Source organism: Delphinapterus leucas, chromosome X (genome assembly GCF_059928025.1).
Source record: "Delphinapterus leucas isolate spDelLeu-1000000601 "Yukka" chromosome X, BTC_Dleu_Yukka2, whole genome shotgun sequence".
NCBI classification, from domain to species: domain Eukaryota; kingdom Metazoa; phylum Chordata; class Mammalia; order Artiodactyla; family Monodontidae; genus Delphinapterus; species Delphinapterus leucas.
Window position 1 is genome coordinate 88035612 of NC_143150.1, and position 18629 is coordinate 88054240.

The 18629-nt window shown below is 43.1% G+C and overlaps 1 protein-coding gene across 2 annotated transcripts; it reads left to right on the forward strand.

Annotated features, from left to right (window-relative positions):
* The first annotated feature begins 9248 nt into the window (after nt 1-9248).
* On the forward strand, nt 9249-16043 carry LOC111169514 (diphosphoinositol polyphosphate phosphohydrolase 3-beta). Of its 2 annotated transcripts, XM_022563797.3 has the most exons (2): nt 9250-9938; nt 14142-16043. In XM_022563797.3, coding segments are annotated over exons 1-2 (495 nt in total). In that variant the 5' UTR covers nt 9250-9444; the 3' UTR covers nt 14143-16043. The 2 variants fall into 2 exon arrangements, with proteins under 2 accessions (XP_089760664.1, XP_022419505.1); XM_089904538.1 differs by lacking the exon at nt 14142-16043 and having other exon boundaries at nt 9249-13004.
* Nucleotides 16044-18629: the final 2586 nt, after the last annotated feature.

Sequence of the window (18629 nt, forward strand, 5' to 3'; positions counted from 1 at the left end):
AATCCCAGCTCTGCCACTTCCTAGCTCTGTGAAGAGCAAGGTATCTACCCTCCTGGGCCTTGGTTTCCTCATTTGTGAAACTGGAATAATGGTACTTATGCCACAGGGATTTTATGAAAATTGTCAGTGAGATATGTAAATACCTGACACATGGTAGGCCCTCAAAGAGATTTTATCATCTCTTCTGATACGTAGTTAGGAAAAAGCAACAACAGAAAAACAGGATTCCTTTACAAGAATTTTGGGAATTACACACAGCAGAAAGTTCATCCGAAGCAACAAATCAAGGATACCTCCTTTGAGATGTAGGCTGGTACTAAAAGCTATTTGATCAAAGTTAAAGCGAAGCTCAGAAACTAAGAGTCTAATTGGTGTCCTCTCCTAGGAGATCTCGTATTTGGGGAAAACTGCTAAGAAAACCACCGATTTTCCAATGTGCCCTGAAATAATAAACACCCGAGGAGAAGATGGGGGGAAAAGAGTAAAGGAAAAGCCGTTTTCCTACTAATCTCGAATTCCAGAGGATGATGCCCGGCTCAGAACCCCTGGTCAGAGCCACCCTACCATGCTGCTCACTAATGGTGCACCTTCCCAGAACAGGTGGATTTTGCTGGGGGTACCGGGAGAATGTGGCCGTTTTCCTGATCCCAATTTTGATTCTATACCTCGCTTGTGGTCTTCATCAAAGGAGCCTGCGAAATGTGCAGAACAGCTTGGTAACCCTGAGAAATCTGTAGTATTGCTTCTGAGGGAACTGGTCTCACGGTGCCTGGGCCTGTGGGTGCACAGCAGCATTGATCAGTAAACTCCTGATCTTCCCTCCTGGGCCAGTTGGATGTCTTTGTGGAAGAAAAGGGCATCCTGCCAAGAACAGAATTCTCACACAAGGAAACTAGCTCTGCAACAAAGGACCCTCCCCAGGATCCACAATCATCAAAAGTCATGAAGGAGTGTAAACAACAATTACTTTGTTCCTTCACGAGGACTCAGAATAGTCACCTTCCATCTGCCGCAGCAGGAATCAGTGTTGAATATACCAACATTTGGCCAAAGCAGCTGGGGCGAGATCTCTGGGATGAAGAGCTTCTGCAAGTGTTAGGAGATGGGATGAAAGCTTTGGAGAGCTGGATCAGTGAAAAAAGGAAGGGAACCGGACAGGACTGCTGGGAGCAAATTAAGCGGGGGTCTGCCTATGCTGCACTCTTTCTGGGGTGTTATCATCGGTGAGCCCCGAGTTTCCCTCTCATTTGGGCTATCTACTGCCAGATCGTGGGCAACTTACAGAATGTCCGTCATCTCAACAGTCTCCCTTATGAAGTGGGAATGACAATATTTCCTTTGAAGGAATTCAACTACAAATCCTGTAGTCCTAGGATTCAACTACAGAAGATCAATGAAGAGCCTAGCTTGGTGCCCATCGTTGCATGTACTATTACTTCACATTAATCTCAACTTTCATTTCAACTAGCTCATTACATTCTTTTGCGTTCACCACGTTTAACTGTATGATTACCTTTTATTCTCAAAGATACAATTTTATTTGAAGAAAATATATTATGTAAATTAGTACATGTTCTGCGCAGATAAAGCAAAGTCTATTTAGGTGACGAAGGTCTGAGGTCTGGAAACGCCACCCTAAGTCATGCTGTGTAGTAAGCACAGGGCTGGCCTAGGAGGGATCCACGGAAAATGAGTCAGACATCTGGCCGCACCGACCAACAGAGTTTGCATGGCAGCTGATACAGACATGGTGCTCACACAGATGGCACCTACTGGAATAACTGCAGTTTGTAAACAGAATGTTTTCCCTGTTAGTATCGCTTTCACAAATTAATTAATTAACGGATTGATTAATTCAATGAATATTCAGTAGTGCCTTCCCAGTTGTATCAGAAAGTGTCCTGGATCATGGACTGACAAAGACCAATGAAACATGGCCCTTGCCCTCAAGGGTATCACAATGTACCAAGGGAGACAGACACATTCGTTACATCAACAGATATCCTCTGCATGACTACAATGTGTGCTCAGCAAAGTTCTGGGCTGCTGGAGATTGACCAGTGAGCAAGAGACAAAGATCCCTAAGACCAAGGACCTCACAGCTGGGAGCTCTGGGGGAGGACAGAGGTAAGCAACAAACGTAACAAAGAAGTAAATAACAGAGTCTGTTAGTTGATAAGTGTTATAACAAAAGGACAATTTAGGCCAAGGCAAAGGGGATCAGGGATAGGGTGGAGGGTGGGAAAGACGGGTGCACTTGGCAATATGCTGTTCTGTGGCCTGGTTAGCCCTCACTGAGAAGGCGAGAACTGAGCAAGGCCTCCAGGGAAATGAGGAAGTCAGCCAGGCAGATGTGGGTGAGGAGCATCCGGGCAAAGGGAAGAGCTAGAGCAAAGACCCTGAGGAGGGAGCCTGGCTGACAAGACCCAGAAACTGCAGAGTCCTGGACCTGAGTGACTGAAGGGAGGCTGGTGGGGTAAAGTCAGAGAGGAAATGGGGCCAGATCTTGTAGGGCCTCGTACACCTTTCTGAGGGTTTCGCATTTGACTCTGAGCCATGAACGGAACAGCGCTAGGAAGGGTTTAGTTGCTGAATTAGAGGTCTGTACAGAGGACAGTATCAGTGAAGAGCAGGGATACAGCAGTCAGGGGACCAGAGGGAGTGATCAAAGAAGCAGGAGAAATCAAGGAGCGCTGCCTCTTTGCGAGAGAGTGGAAACACTCACCTGGACTTGACCTCCATTGACCGTTGGGCTCACGCCCGTGACTGTGCACACGTGTGCCGTTACTCACAAAATCACAAACTTACAAGTCCTGTATTCATCCCCATGGTTCATCCATTAAGCAAAGAAAAAAAAATGGGGAGGTATTTTTTTGTTCCAATCCCTTTGTATTTGAGAAGTTTCTACTGAACTACCTACTGTAGCCCCACTCTGAAGCCCCTGCTGTGTTTCAAGGAAAAACAGATTATCCAAGGAACATGATGAAGCCTCCCTTTTCACACACGTGAAAAGCTGTGTGTGGAGTTGCCTCTCTTCACTCGTCTTTCATTTTATATTTGTAATAAACAATTATTAGGTACAATGAGAACCATCCTTTATGATCCACGTAGGCTTTGTCACACTCTTTCATTCAATCAATGTATCTTGAATCCCTGCTGGATGCCGAGCTCAGGTCACTGTGCTGACTCAGGGGGAACAGGTATGTTATCAGGCTGGACCCTAGCCTTTCAATTTCTTACAAACATACAGACAGATCATCACAGCGCTCGATCCTTGATTAGAGCCATGACAGAATTAAAGTCAAGGGAGCCCGGTAAAATGGAGGAGGGTCATTTAATCGCAGTGTAAGGGGTGGGTGGGTACACATGGTCAGGAAAGCCTTTGGGGGAGGGTTGAAGTTAATGAGTTAGGTACTTTTATTATCCCCATTTTACAGATGAGAACTATCAAGGTCCAAGATATTCACTTGCTTAATTAAGGCTGCACAGCTACTGAGAGAGCCAGACTTAAGTTCTAGGGCATTTGGTTTACAAAACACCAATTTTTTTCCCACTCACTGACTACTACTAAAATCACATTTCCCGACTCTGTTTCCCTTTAGTACGTCTAGAAATCCTCTCAGGTATGTGTGGTCACTCTCCTGAAAGCTGGGTCCAGCTGTGAAGACCACAAGGCTCTCAGAAGGTCTGTAACATTCTCCATCTGCGGTGACAGCTGTTCTGGAGAGCTCCTCCCTCTTAGAATTGCATTCCACTTAAAATTAATCGCGAAAGAGGCAGCTCTAGGTTCCATGCCCATCTCACCAAGAAAGGCACCCAACTTCCCAGGACCATGCTTCTAATGTTGCTGTCACTTTCCAATCTGCCTGCTCTTTCCTAAATCAGAAAACATGTGGAAATATGTATCCCAGACTAGTTGCGCTCAGATCAGATCCTCTCAGTTTTAGAACATTACATAGAAGCTCTGTTCTCCTGGGTGCCCAGATCTCCCAGGCAGAAAAAAATGAGAGCGGAGGAAGTCTGTGCCACAAGGAATGACATGTACTGTGTGTGTATCTCAGCAACTCTCAACACATGCGAAATCTGTCATAGTGAAGGGAAGATTACCTCTGGTGTCAGGCAGACCAGCGTGTGACTCAGCTCCATCACTTGCTGCCTCACCTCCTTAAACCCATCTCAGCCTGTCTCTTAATCTGTTGAAAGGAGATTTTGATACTCATTTTTCAATTTTGCTGGTAAATAAATATTACATGCATAAAGCGGACCCTCGACAAATCAAAATCAATGCCCAGGATGATGACAAAATAGAACGTCTTCTTCTCTGTAACACTAATTCCATTTTATGCTTGCAGGGGAAATTGAACTTCAAGTTGTTAAGTAACGTGTCAAGGTGACATCCTTCATTGGTGGGAGTGAGATGGGCCCTCAGGTGGGCTTTTCACTATATTTCTCAGGAGAAGAACATCCAGAGCGGAAATAGCTTCCTTTGAACTCAGTGACCCTTAGCAAATGAACACCTTACCTAAGAAGTCAACTCTGAACGTCATCCAAAAATGCCACAACAGAATGTAAACTGGTGGAGCCACGGTGGAAAACGGTATGGAGGTTCCTCAAAGAAACTAAAAACAGAGTTGCCATATGATCCTGCAATCCCACTCCCAGGCATATATCCGGAGAAAAACATAACTTGAAAAGATACATGCACCCCAGTGTTCACTGCAGCACTCTTCACAACAGCCAAGACATGGAAACAACCTAAATGTCCATCGACAGAGGAATGGATAAAGATGATGTGGTTCCTATATACAATGGAACACTACTCAGCCACAAAAGAGAATGAAATAATGCCACTTGCCGCAACATGGATGGGCCTAGAGATTATCATACTAAGTGAAGTAAGTCAGAAACAGAGAGACAAATACCATATGCTGTCACTTATATGTGGAATCTAAAATATGACGCGAATGAACTTATCTACGAAACAGAAAAGGACTCACAGACACAGAGAGCAGCCTCGTGGTTGCCAAGGGGGAGGAGGCTGGGAGAGGGATGGACTGGGAGTTTGGGATTAGCAGATGCAAAGTATTATATATAGAATGGATAAACAGCAAGGTTCTACTGTACAGCGCAGGGATCTATACTCAATATCCTGTGATAAACCATAATGGAAAAGAACATGAAAAAGAATGTATACATATGTATAACTGAATCACTTTGCTATACAGTAGAAATGAATACAACGTTGTAAATCAACTACACTTCAATAAAATAAATTTTTTTAAATGCCACAACAAACCGTAGCTCTTGATAAAAAGAATCCTTTTGACAAGACATGGTGACTTTGTGAGAGCACAGCTATAGAGACATGAAGACTTGAATTCAAATACTAACTCCACTCTAAGCCTTCTCTTCTATGAAACGGAAATAATAACTGTCTCCTTAGGATTTAATGGGCTGTCAGCTAAACAGGATACAGGGCTCAACACAGGGTCTGGCACAAAGACTGACACGTACAAATATTACATGTCTTAACTTCATCCCTCTCCTTCTGACTCCAGGGAAAGTTCAATGGCAACCTCTTCAAGAAGAGGTGGAATTTCTACTGGGAAACATACTTTCTTTATTTTTGGTTGGATTTTGATGGATGGCAGTTAATGGTGGTGTCAGCTAGCTCTTGATGTATAAGAAACCACCCCAAATTTTAGTGGCTTTAAACAACAACTGATTCTTCTGCTCATAATTCTGCAGCCCAGCGACTTCAGCTGGGCTCGGGTGACTGGTCCTTCTGCTCTCCTCAGAGGGCTTACTTATGCATCCGTGGTCAGTGCTCTATCGGCTAACTGGCTCTGCTGGGGGCTGTATGGTCTAGGATGGTCTCACCTACATTTCTGGCAAAGGATCCACTGTAAGGTGGGGTGAAGGCGATGCATGGACTGTGGATCTCTCATCATGCACCTAGCCCAGGCTTCTTCACATTGTTGTCATCTTGTTTCAAGAGCAGCAAGAGAGGGCAAACCCCAGTGCACAGGCACTTTTCAATTCTCTGCTTGCTTCACACTTGCTATGGTCCCATGGCACAAAGCAAGCTCCGTGCCAAGGCCAAGGACAATGTGGGAGGCATGCACGTATCACAGCTGTTGCTGTAACAGTCTGCTACCACAGTGGCTCATGAAACAACCCTGATCATCAGTGGAGAAACAATGAACTATAGATAAACCAGACAGCAGAGTGCTAGTCTCCCAAAAAAGATTTCTACTCTTCTTTAGAAAAAGTTAAAACTGTCTTGCCCTATTGTTTTAACAGGTGGAAAATAAAATTATTTTATGAAATTTGGAAAAAAACTAATTTGAAAACTTCCTTGGCATTGCACTAAACCTACAACCTGTGGATCTCTTTATCCAGGAACATGTTATGACTTTGCCAGTAGGAATTCAGTCTCTACCTCCTTCCATATTATAATGTTGCTTCTCCTCCCCCTTCCAATAAATATGCCCCACCCCCAGCACAGACATATTGCATAGGCATAATCTGATGTGGGAGTGATGCAGCAGACTACAAAACGGCACCTCTGGTGAGACAAGGACATAGTACCTGGTAACTGTGAAGCAGACTTGTGATGTGGCTGGGGCCTGTTTGGTCCACACCTCCCTGCAGACACCAGTCCAATCTCCCAGCTTTGCTAAAGTTCCTCTTGATTTATTCAAATATCTTTTAGAGTTGAGTACAAGTTTTCTCATTTTCTACTACAATGCCCTAACCATATTTTTTAGGATCCCTCGGTATTTTGTTTACTTCGTAGTGGTTGATATTGCTACTGTGATGTCATCGTTTCCCCATTATATTTTCTACAGGGTTATTGCTGGCATACATGAAAGCTCTTAGGATTTTAAATGTTAATGTTTATTAACTTCTACCATTTAAAGAAATTTATTTTTTTATTTATTTTTATTTATTTATTTCTTTTTGCCGTACACGGGCCTCTCACCATTGTGGCCCCTCCCGCTGCGGAGCACAGGCTCCGGACGCGCAGTCTCAGCGGCCATGGCCCACGGGCCCAGCCGCTCCGCGGCATGTGGGATCCTCCCGGACCGGGTCACGAACCCGTGTCCCCTGCATCGGCAGGCGGATTCCCAACCACTGCGCCACCAGGGAAGCCCTAAAGAAATTTATTTTTACATCGTTTCTTAGGTGTTTCCCAAGAATATATTCCTATCATCTGCTAAGAATGACAATTTTGTCTTATTTACCAAAATGGTAGGCTTTTTTCTCTTTACAATCTCATTACACGGGAAAGAAAATCTAAAATGATATGTAATAGTATGGGTGATAATTGGTATATTTGCCTAGATCCTGACTATAATGGATGTTGTTTCTAGTTGTTTAACATCATTTGTGTATTTGTGAGTATGGGCACACTGAGGTATACAGCCTGTGCTGAAATCTATTTTCCCAGTGTTTTGGGTTTTTCTTGTTGTGTTTTGTTTGTTCATTTGTTTTGCCCTCACCTCGCGGCGTGAGGCAGTTCCCCAGCCAGGGATCCAACCCGTGCCCCCTGCATTGAAGCGCAGAGTCTTAACCACTGGGCCACCAGGGAAGTCCTCCTAGTTTGTTTTTAATCATGGTATGTTGCCTTCCTCCAAATGTTCCTTGATCATCCATATATCGGTAAAATATGGTCATTAGCACTAGTATCGCTATTGGTTGAGGTCATTCTCTTCATTTCTCCATTTTACCATTTTCTTCATACAGTTTTATTATATTATGCCCATATATTTTTGTCTTATTATACTTCTAGATATTGAGGGTAGTCTTGCCACCAGGAACAGAATCAATTTTATGAGCTAGTTGGATATACACGGCGTGGAACAAGCTGAACTGGCAAGCTGAACTAACTTGTTATTTAAAAACCGGACTGTATGTTTCGTAACCATTTTCCACATACCTTTCCGATTCAACTTCCCCTTGATGAATGGATTATTTCACTGGAAAAGTGAGGTGTTGTGATCCTGCTTGCCTGATGCCAGCAGACGGTCTGTGGGTAAGAGAGAGACAAAGATGCCTAAGTTGCAATAAGGCAAAAGGGAGGGGATATCAGAGGTCTTCTCCACAGGTTACTGTGAGAGCAGGGAAACCATAAGAAAAAATACGAAGGAGGGGGAAGGCTTTAGGCTGTTACATCTGGGGCTGTGGGAGGGCCACTTCTTGGCCAAGGGGACAGGATGACCAGACAGAGGTGAGAGAGCACCAAGTGGCCTTGCTGGAGTCCCTGGCCAGGAGGCTTCTAAAAATCAACATGCAAAATATGAAGGGATTGCCAGAGGCATGTTTCCCAAAGCCTCAACCAGTACTTCTCAATGAGAAAGAGAGACAAGGGTGGAGTGTGTGGAGGGGAGAGATTCCTGGGATTTAATAAAACACTGCTTTGGGTGGTTCTCCAGCTGTTGGGTGAACATGACCCAAAGTGCAAAGGTCTGAACCAAGTAGGTGAGGAGTTTACTGCTGAGCAAACCGAGGACCAGAGGTTGGGTAAGATGTCAATAGGGGTTCAAGAAAGGTGTTCACTTATGGGCTGTGCCAAGATGCCTGGCAAGGTGAAGAACCTGCTGAAGAACCAAAACTGCATGATATGACTCAGCAAAGATTAGGTACTGTTTTGTCAAGAATACCGAGGACCGTCTTGACAAAACCGGGGCCTTCCTGTAAGTAAGCCGGCACTCTACCTTATGGGTGATGACGAGGACCACACGCACTTGACCGTCCGTCCTGTGTGTGAAACGATTGCGTGTGTGTTTCCTGCAACCTGGTGGGGAGGGTGAGGAGAAACGTCCGGCCGCGCCACAGCCACGTCTGGCTCGAAGGCACACGTGGAAGCAAGCTTGGCCCAGGTCACAAGCCGGTACATTTCACCCCGGGGGCTGCAGATTCCCAGCCCGGAGGTGCGGGGCGCCTGCGCAGTGCGCCCCAGGCGCCACGCGCTGCGGGAGCCACGAGACCCCCGCCCCCCGCCCTCCGACGGGAACGCGCACGTGCCCGGGGACGCGGACGCGCCCGCGAATGCGCCTCACCTCGCTCAACCCCGGCCCCGTCGGCTGAGGAGGGAGGGACGGGGACGCGCACCGGAGACGCGGGTGGGCTCCGCGCAGAGTGGCGGGCTCCGGGGCGGAGGCGGGGATGGGGGCGGGGGCGGTGGCGCCTCCTCCACTCAGGCGTCTGCGCCCGGGACCCCCCGGCCGCGCGGGGGGACGGACCGACTGACGTACCTCGCGCGCCCCCGCCTCCGTCCCCGCCCCCGCCTCATCTTCCCCGAGCGCCCGGGGCTCGCGGGCTGAGACGCCTCTCTCTCGCCGCCCCTCGCCGCGGCCCTTTCTCTCGGCAGCACCTCGGAGTCCCTCGTCCCGGTGGCGGCGGCAGCGGGGACCCGAGCAGCGGCGAGCGGCCTCGAGGATGAAGTGCAAGCCGAACCAGACGCGGACCTACGACCCGGAGGGGTTCAAGAAGCGGGCGGCGTGCCTGTGCTTCCGGAGCGAGCGCGAGGACGAGGTGCTGTTAGTGAGTAGCAGTCGGTACCCGGACCGCTGGATCGTGCCGGGCGGGGGCATGGAGCCCGAGGAGGAGCCGGGCGGTGCTGCAGTCCGCGAGGTGTACGAAGAGGCGGGAGTCAAGGGGAAGTTGGGCCGGCTCCTGGGCATTTTCGAGCAGAACGAAGATCGCAAGCACAGAACGTACGTGTATGTACTGACTGTCACTGAGATTCTGGAGGATTGGGAAGATTCGGTTAGCATTGGGAGGAAGCGAGAGTGGTTCAAAATCGAAGATGCGATCAAGGTTCTCCAGTGCCACAAGCCCGTGCATGCCGAATATCTGCAAAAACTAAAGCTGGGCGGTTCCCCAACCAGTGGAAACTCCATGGCCCCGTCCCTGCCAGAGAGCGATCCCTAGTATGTACCGCTCCTGCACAGACTCTTGCTTTCCACCTACCTGACAGTAAATAGTGCCCGGAGCGCCCCTGGTGCCGTGTGAGGTCTCACCGGGAGGAGGGAGGCTTCTTTTGTTTCCTTGGCAGACCTCTGAATCACGCTTGCAAACTGTCTCAGTTGCCAGGCACTGTTTTCAGACATTTTGCACGTTTTTCAGATGCTTTCAGAATCGCTTCTTGGTAGCACTGTAACACACTTCGGAAAGCCAAAGCCACATGGGATTTTTTGGTTTGTTTGTTTGTTTGTTTGTTTTTTATAAAGGTGCCTTAACTGCTGACCCAGTCTTTGGGGGGCGGGTGTGTGTGTGTGTGTGTGTGTGTGTGTACACGTGTATACGTGTTGTGGTTTTGTTTTTTCTTTACAGTTCACACGTGTGTGTGTGTCCGTATGTGTCTGCGTGTGTCTGTGTGCGTATGTGCACTTTTGGTACCAGTCTTGTGGGTTTTTTGTAGTGAAGGCCTTTAAAATCTGATCACCTTGGTTGTATGGCAACTTCATTAATTTTTTCTCTTAAGTTGTTTTCTCATTCACAGCCTTAGCCCTTCTCAGCAAGCCCTTCTGTGATGGGGATTGGTTTGAAGGACCAGTGTTGAATTTCAAAGAAGTATTTAAGGAATTTTACATCATGTGCTCTTTCCACACTGAATAATAATTTTATCTTGAGATATTTGATCTAATTTGCCTTTTTCAGAAATTGCTTAATTCATATGTTGATAATTCAATTTTCAGAACATTTTCACAACTGGTAGTTTTTTACTTCTTACTTGAAATGGCCATTTCCCATTGAGCCTGAATGTAGCTTAGCAAAATATTATTTTATAGAATAAAGACCCTCTCGGGAAGGTATTGTTATGTACATATCCTGATATGTACATATTATGAAAACTGTATTCTGAGTGTGATTTAGCGTGCTCAACTTTCAACTGCCATTGCTCCTTTCTCAGTGCCCTAGAGCAACATGGTTCTCTCATTATAAACTAGTCTTTGAAAGAAAGTTAGTTCACATATTTGAATTCATGATAGTCCACTTAAACTTGTCTGAATACCAGTAGCCAAAGGAATGGAATATTATATGGTAATTACATCCCAGTTGAGTGAGTTAGCCTTCTTGATATTCAGCTGCTACAGAATCCTCAAACTGTCAGGACGCCTGAACAATCTCTCGTGAAGATTTAGGATAAAGGTTTTGTGTCACATGACAGACTTAAAAGCTACCAAATTAAAAGCTCTTACATTTGCATCAGTACTTGTTTGAAATCAAGGATCCTATCTAAGGTGCATAGGTCTGTCTTCTGGAACTACCTTTATTCCTCTAGCCATGTCAGGAGTTAGGTAGTGGGAAAATCTACTTTCTGAAGAGGACATCAGGGTGGAAAGGTCATTCCTTATATAACGCTTAAGCATTTTTAAAACGTCCTTCTAGTAAATAAATAAGGTAGAAAATAATGGTTGTTTAAAACATTTTGTTAGTCCTCAAAGTAACCTGTTTTAAAACACAATTACTGCTGCAGATTTAATGGAAGTTACCTTTCTTAAATTAATTCATAGCTTACTGTTGTGCAGCATACATACAGAACAGTTGACAAATCTTTACAGCTTAATGAATCTTTATATAGTGAGCACATACATGTAACCAGAGTTCAGATCCAGAAATTAATATTACCTGTAACTCAAAAGCCCATTGCATTCCTCTTCCTAATCAGTACTACCCCCTCCTATCTTTTAAGTTCTGCTTTTGAACTTTATATTGAATTTTAGAACACATACTCTTTTGTGCTGTCCCCTTGTGTGCTATATGTATTTTGTTCCTCAAAATACTCAGATATTTTTCTCTTTGGTTGCATTTTAATTCTACAAATTGGTAACATGCTTATATGATTGCTTCTAAAAAGTGGGTTCTGTTCCACTTTCTAAAGAAATTCAGTACCACTCTTTTGAAAACAAATCTTATTACACATTCAAGCACAGATAAACAATGTACAAGTTTCAGTTCACAAAACATTTTCGGTACTAATGGCTATCAAAGTAAACTAAAAAATGAGTGGGTTTTTAAAACCAATGACAGTTTTATTATCTGTATTATATCATTTGATTAATTATGGTTATTGTGTATTTTTCTGTTTTTCTCTGCAAAAGTGATATATATCGAATATATATTTGAGTACATATTTTTAATTCCAAACAATCTGACTTTTTACTATTCATTCAATCTCAAATAGACCCAAAGATATTTTCCCCCAATAACCTAGTTATTCAAGAAGATTCTTAAATTCTACATTAACATTAATACAGCAGATATACTGGGTTCTTATTTTACAGATATTTTTGCAGATAAAAACCCCTTCCACCTGAAATGCTGTCACAAATACTTTGGAGCCATAACTTGTTATTCTTAGAGGTAATAATGCATCATCTTTTTTGGTTCTTAAATTAAGTATCTGACAAAGGCAAAAATGTATAATATTCATATTAACCCGTTATAAAGAATTTAGCCTATAAATATGTTGTGGGTTTGTTTTTTTGGTTGTTTTTTTTTTTGTCGTTGTTTTTTGCCAGAAACATTTAGAATATATCATGCTATTTTTTTTTTTTTTTTGGCGGTACGTGGGCCTCTCACTGTTGTGGCCTCTCCTGTTGCGGAGCACAGGCTCCAGATGCGCAGGCTCAGCGGCCATGGCTCACGGGCCCAGCCGCTCCGCAGCATGTGGGATCTTCCCGGACCGGGGCAAGAGCCTGTGTCCCCTGCATCGGCAGGCGGACTCTCAACCACTGCGCCACCAGGGAAGCCCTGTCATGCTATTTTTAAGGATTGACCGTTAGGTTCATTTAAGTAGTTTTTGTGAAATAGTCTATGGAACCTAGCCTAAAATAGTTTAAAGCTCCAAGGAGATTTCGTTTTTTCTCTTTAAGACCAAGTGTTTCAGGCTAAACAGGTGAGCAGAGGTCATATACAGAAAATTTCTACCACCTCAGCGCTCCAAAGATTGATGTACAGTTGGGATTCTTTTTCCTTCTAAGAGTGTTAAAAAGTCACTTATATGTTGTTAGTTTGGTTTTTCAGCCCTCCCCTTGGTAAAAACGGAGAAAGGGTACTCTCCATAGATAATTGAAGTTTGCAGAAATGAATCCGATTTATTTTCTGCATGTTTAATAAACAGCATATATTTTCAGCTGCTCAAATACTTTATTATTTTAATGTATAGAGAGAAAACATTAAAGATTAATGTAGATACATAGAAACACTGGAAATAATTATTGCTATGTCTATAAAGTATAAATTTTTTTCAAGAAATTGTGTCTGTATATGTACACACACACAAATAATGTATATTTGGGGGGCAGAGCTTTTACTTCCAGGCATCCCATATGGGGAAGCCACCAGGCACTACCAGAGTTTCATCTGTATTTTCCTGGTAGTTGTCTCCTGATAAACTGTTACACTGTATTTAACAGATTTTATGGGCAAACAGCATTATGAGAAATGGAAAAGTCACTATGGTGACTGAAATAAAACTTGACATTTTTATGAGAGTTTGATGTGATACATCAAACTACATTGGACTTTGAAGTCAAACAGACCTAGGGTTGAAAACTGCTTCCAGTTTTTGTTAATTCTGTAACTTCAGCCAAGTTATCTAACTATCTGATGCTCAGGGTTTTTTAATATAAAATTGAAGATAATAAAAATAGTTACTTCATAAACTTCTCCTACGAGAAGCCTTTTCTGACCACCTGGGTCAACGTACCCTCTTCTGTGAGTGTCATGGTTCTCACAACTTATTGTACTTCTCTATTTGCATGGCTGTGTGGCCGGTAGACCACAAACTTTTTGATGGGTAGGAACCAGCCTGAATAATTGCCATAAGCTTAGAGTCCAGAACATGGAATTTAGGACTTTTTTATGTCTTAGATGACCACTCCCCCCTTTGCAAAACTTCTGTTATCACTGCTTTCCTGACTTCTTTGTTTTGTAACATATACTGACCTGTAACTCCCTCAGCTGCTGATCCAGACTCACATTGCATCTGCATTAGATAATTCTGTGAAGGCTTTCCAAATGCAAAGTGAGTGATAACAGATAATAAACCTTTTGTAAATTTATCAATTGGAAGAATTGTTAAGTTAGTATGAGCCTGCTAATTGTATGTTGGTTTGTTTCTCCAGATGAACAGCAAAGATATCCAGGATTGCTTTGAAAGAGTCATTGATGTGAACCACTGATGAATGGAATTGGCAAGTATAGGTGAGCACTTCCATGCTTCCAAGGAGACAGCTCATCTGGTTTTCCTCCTACATCTTGGGACACTCCTTCCCTGTCTATTCCACTGACTCCTCTTGCCCTGGTGATTGTACTATTGTATGTGAACAGACTCTTATTCAGCACCCGTAGCCTTTTATTGTGCTTTTTTGATATGTCTGCCTTCTTCATTAGACTATGATATCCTCGAGAGCAAGGACCACACTTCCTTACTCTTTGCATATTCTGCATCTGAGACACTACTTGAAATATGGTTGGCATCACTGAAGGTTCTTTGATTCAACTCATATTTTATAATCACTACATGGCAAAACGTTCCCCTTCCAATCTGGTGCTAGTAGAGTATATGCTGTCCAGGCACCACGTGTGTGGCTTTTCTGTATCAGGTGTTTCAGAAACTTTTCAAGGCAGTTGTAAGATATTCAAGGACAAGAATTATTACTCATATTTCTAAGGCATACCACACAGTGGCTAGCACAGTTTTAAGATTACCCATCACTTAAGGCAACATTCTGTAGAATCAGTCCTTTATGTAACAACTTCAGTGTTTTTGTACTGTTGTTAATTTGCTTAAAATTTTATTCAAAAATATCACTTGCTATAAAAGTAACTATAAAAATAAATACAATGAACATAAGATAATGTGCTTTTTATAAAATTTTAAAATGATATACAAATAACAAATTTAATGTTTTTGCACTGCCCTAACCACCTCTTTGATGTAATCTTAACATCTCTCTGAAGAAAAGATGGTTTTTCTTATTTTTCAGATTCAGTATACTGTATTATTTGATGCCAGAGGCAAAAAGACTGCTATAGGCAGTTTCCAAAGTTAATCATGCCACTTAGCTTGCCTAGGTTTCTTTTGCATCTCTTAGTGATTCAGCTAGCCACAGTTTTCCTCCCCTTTTCCAATACATCAGCTAGCTCCTCATTCCCCCTGGTTTCTGCATGTGAGAATGCAGAGGACTGAAAGACAACTAAATTGTTGTCACTTGGCAAAGGCATTGGGGGGAAAAAAAAACTTCTGTGGGGGGGGACCGAAAATGAAAGATTTAGAGAGGACTTGGGTCAGCTACCTCCAGGAGATCAACTTTAAGAAAATGACAAAGGTGTTTAGAGGAAGTTTTATGGAGTTCTGCCATGGGGTTTGTGATGTCAGCACTCCTCCCCAGCTCCCTACAAAGGCCCTAAAGTGGCTTTAATATGGTAGTTTTCTTTCTTTTGCATTGTAAAGCAATTACATCAGGAAAAAAATGGGCTCCATTTGAGTGTTACACCCTTCCTCATGTTAACAGTGAAATGTATTTATTTATTAATTGTTCCCCCAACCTTTACAGAATTTGAAATAAAAACACACCTCCCCAACATATTGGGGTTTTTGAGGTGTGATATGGTACTGTGGTTATGTTTTTTTTATTCTTATCTTTTAGAGAAATGTACTGTAATTTTGACACATGAAGTGATATGCTACTGATACTTGCTTCAAAATAATCTGAGGGTGGAGTAAGTGAGCATATAGTTGAAATTGGTGATAAATTGATAATTATTGAAGCTGCGTGATGGATATTTGGGAGTTCATTATTCTATTCTCTATACTTTTGTATATGTTTGAAATTTTCCATAATAAAAATTGAAAAAAAATTCTTCAGAGTTTACTTGTAGGCCCCCGTCTATCCCTAAGACTTAAGTAGAGAAGTTTGGTTGGAACATCAATCTACAGCCCAGTTGCCAGACTCTCTCCTCCCCTCCAAAAACCTAGGTTTTGTTCCCGAGCTGACATGTTGGCACACTTGCTCTTCCCTTAGTGTGAATTCTTTCCTTGGAGGTCTCCCAGTTATACATGTAAAAAGACTTTTAGTCGCATCAGTATGTCAGACATGACCAGAAAGTTTTGAACCCCAGTGGTGGACATAAGCTTAGGTTCCACTCCCCATTCTACAATTTACCTTAAAAAAAATGAATTGTTTTCCTGATTACAAAATTAATTCATCTTAATTTCAGAAAATTTGTAAAATTCCCCCCAAATAAATGAATCAAAAATCACACATGACCCCCTACCCAGAATAACCAAGTTCAAAAAAATATGTGTGTGTGTGTGTGTGTGTGTGTGTGTGTGTGTGTTCCAGCCTTTTTTCTTTTCAAATATAAACATATGTAACCCAGACACAAATGGCACAGGTGAGCCCCTTCCTCCAGAATATTTCCCAAAATCCATGACCCCTTTTGTTAAGCACGCACTACACAGGCACCTTGCTGTTCCTCAGTTTTTTAGGCTAATGCTCAGGGCCGTCATGGAATTTGTGCTACTTCTTTCCTGCACAAGTGCGGCAGGCATGGCACAAAACTTGGGTGTGAAATCCAGACCAAGCTCTCTACCAAGTCCTGATGTAGGGAAGAATAGGCTTGGTTTGGTTTGGTTTGGTTTTTCTTCTAATTCCCACACAAACTTTCTACTCACCAAGCACTGAGGCTGGCAGGAGAGGGGGAAGTATCAATTCAGAGGGAGTGCCCCTTTGTTAAATCACACGTTGCAATGTATTGGCTAAAAGTAGGCCTGCTACTACCTTGTTTTCCAGAAAGTTCCCTCTGTCTTTTCTGAATCCTCAGCAAGCTACCATGTCTGTAGCCTCTGACCCTCATGTGCTCTTCTGGGGACAGTGATTTTCAACTGGTAAACAAGAACACCACCACTCTGGACTCAGGAAATGGAACCCTGTTCTCACCCTTCTACCTTTTTACCCCAGAATGTGCCCTCATCCATCCCTAATTTCCTACAGTACTCCAGAGGCAAGGCCGTAACTTTTGATGAGATTTTATTGAAGATTACCAGATTATGTGAGGCAAAGAACACAATTTACACCTACTGCACAGTTCATATCTTTTCTAGGTTCCATTGCTAGACCAATTCCCTAATGCAGGTTGACTCCAAATGGCCTAGGAAAGTCCCTCAATCCCCCACTCCCCATCACTAGCAAAAACCTGAGAGTTTGCAGTTTCAAATCATGGATAAACTCATCCTCACCATGGAGAAGGGAAAGCTGCTCCCACAACTCAATCTCTAAAAAGTACTCAAAGTGTCTCAAATTTACCTGAAATCAATGGAATGGATCAAAGGGCTAGAATGTGATGGGTTGGATATGGAAATTCAGTCTCCTATTACTCCAAAGATCATGATTCACGTTAAGATGAAGAAGAACAGGGCTGACAATATCTTACAGTGAACTCAGTGCTCCACCTCTTCCCAGGATAGTAAACATAGGGAACCAAAATGTCCATCCACGGTCCAAGAAGACTTAACACCCTGCCCCTGTGCAATCCTACACAGCAGTGTGAAAAAGCAGGCAGGACCTCTAGAAGTTTAGACTTCTTTGGGGCCAGTGCTGAGGGCATAGAGGACTTGGAACAGATCAACTCTCTCTTTTCCTTTTGTCTATGCACTCAAATTTAGATCTCATTTCTTGGGTGTTACAAAAGATAAATGGACTGCAAAATCATTCTTAGTAGGTGGTATCAGCGATGGCATCACAATCCCTAGTGGGCATTTTAGGAATTAACCCAGTCCTGGATGCATTCTGTTTAGAGCAAGGAAACCCATCCCAGGAATATCAATACTTTGCTGCCCAAGAGCACTTGCTATCCAAGTCTATTTACAATTTTTTTCATAATCCTGAATTAAATCTTAATATGTTATATATGAAGAAAGACCCTCTATCATGTCCCAATCAATAAAATTTTGAGTCTTTAAGCTGTATTCTTTCATCTAGCTTTAACCTGGTATATAAATAGGAAAGTATTTGCATTTATCTAGTACCTCAGTCCTTACAATTGGAGCTCTCAGTGTACTGGGGAGACATGATAAAACAAGAAATCTCAGCAAAATGTACAGTTTTTATGATAGTGGGGATTCAGTGGGCTCTGGCAGCACATAGTAAACTAACCTAGTTTAGCGGGGATGAGAGATCCTCAGAGAAAGTGCCTTCACCTGAAGGGTGAATAGAGCTTAGCCAGGAGAAGTAGTGGGAGGGTATTCCTCCAGAAGGAGGGAAGAGCAGGTGTGAGGTTCTAGAAGACAGATAAAGTATGATGCTTTTAGGAACAGGAACTTGTTCATTATGTCTGGAACATAGTTTGAGCATGTAGAGGAGAAGAAAGGATCTCCTAGTGATGAAGTCAATGGGGTAAGAAAAAGATTATAGAGGGTCTGATGTGACTTGTTCAGGGATTTGAGGAGAGGAGACATGACATCAATTTATCTGAAGAATGGAAAACTATTTGTAAAGGGAAAGAAGACTGTGGTAGTAGTTCAGGTAAGAAATGATGCTGACGTTAACTAGGGTAATTGAGTATATTTATAGGCGTGAACACATTTTAGAAATTTGTAGGGTTTAAAG

Bases quoted from the DNA above. Each gene is read 5' to 3' on its own strand.
- LOC111169514 (XM_089904538.1), top strand. From the start codon at position 9,445: ATGAAGTGCAAGCCGAACCAGACGCGGACCTACGACCCGGAGGGGTTC.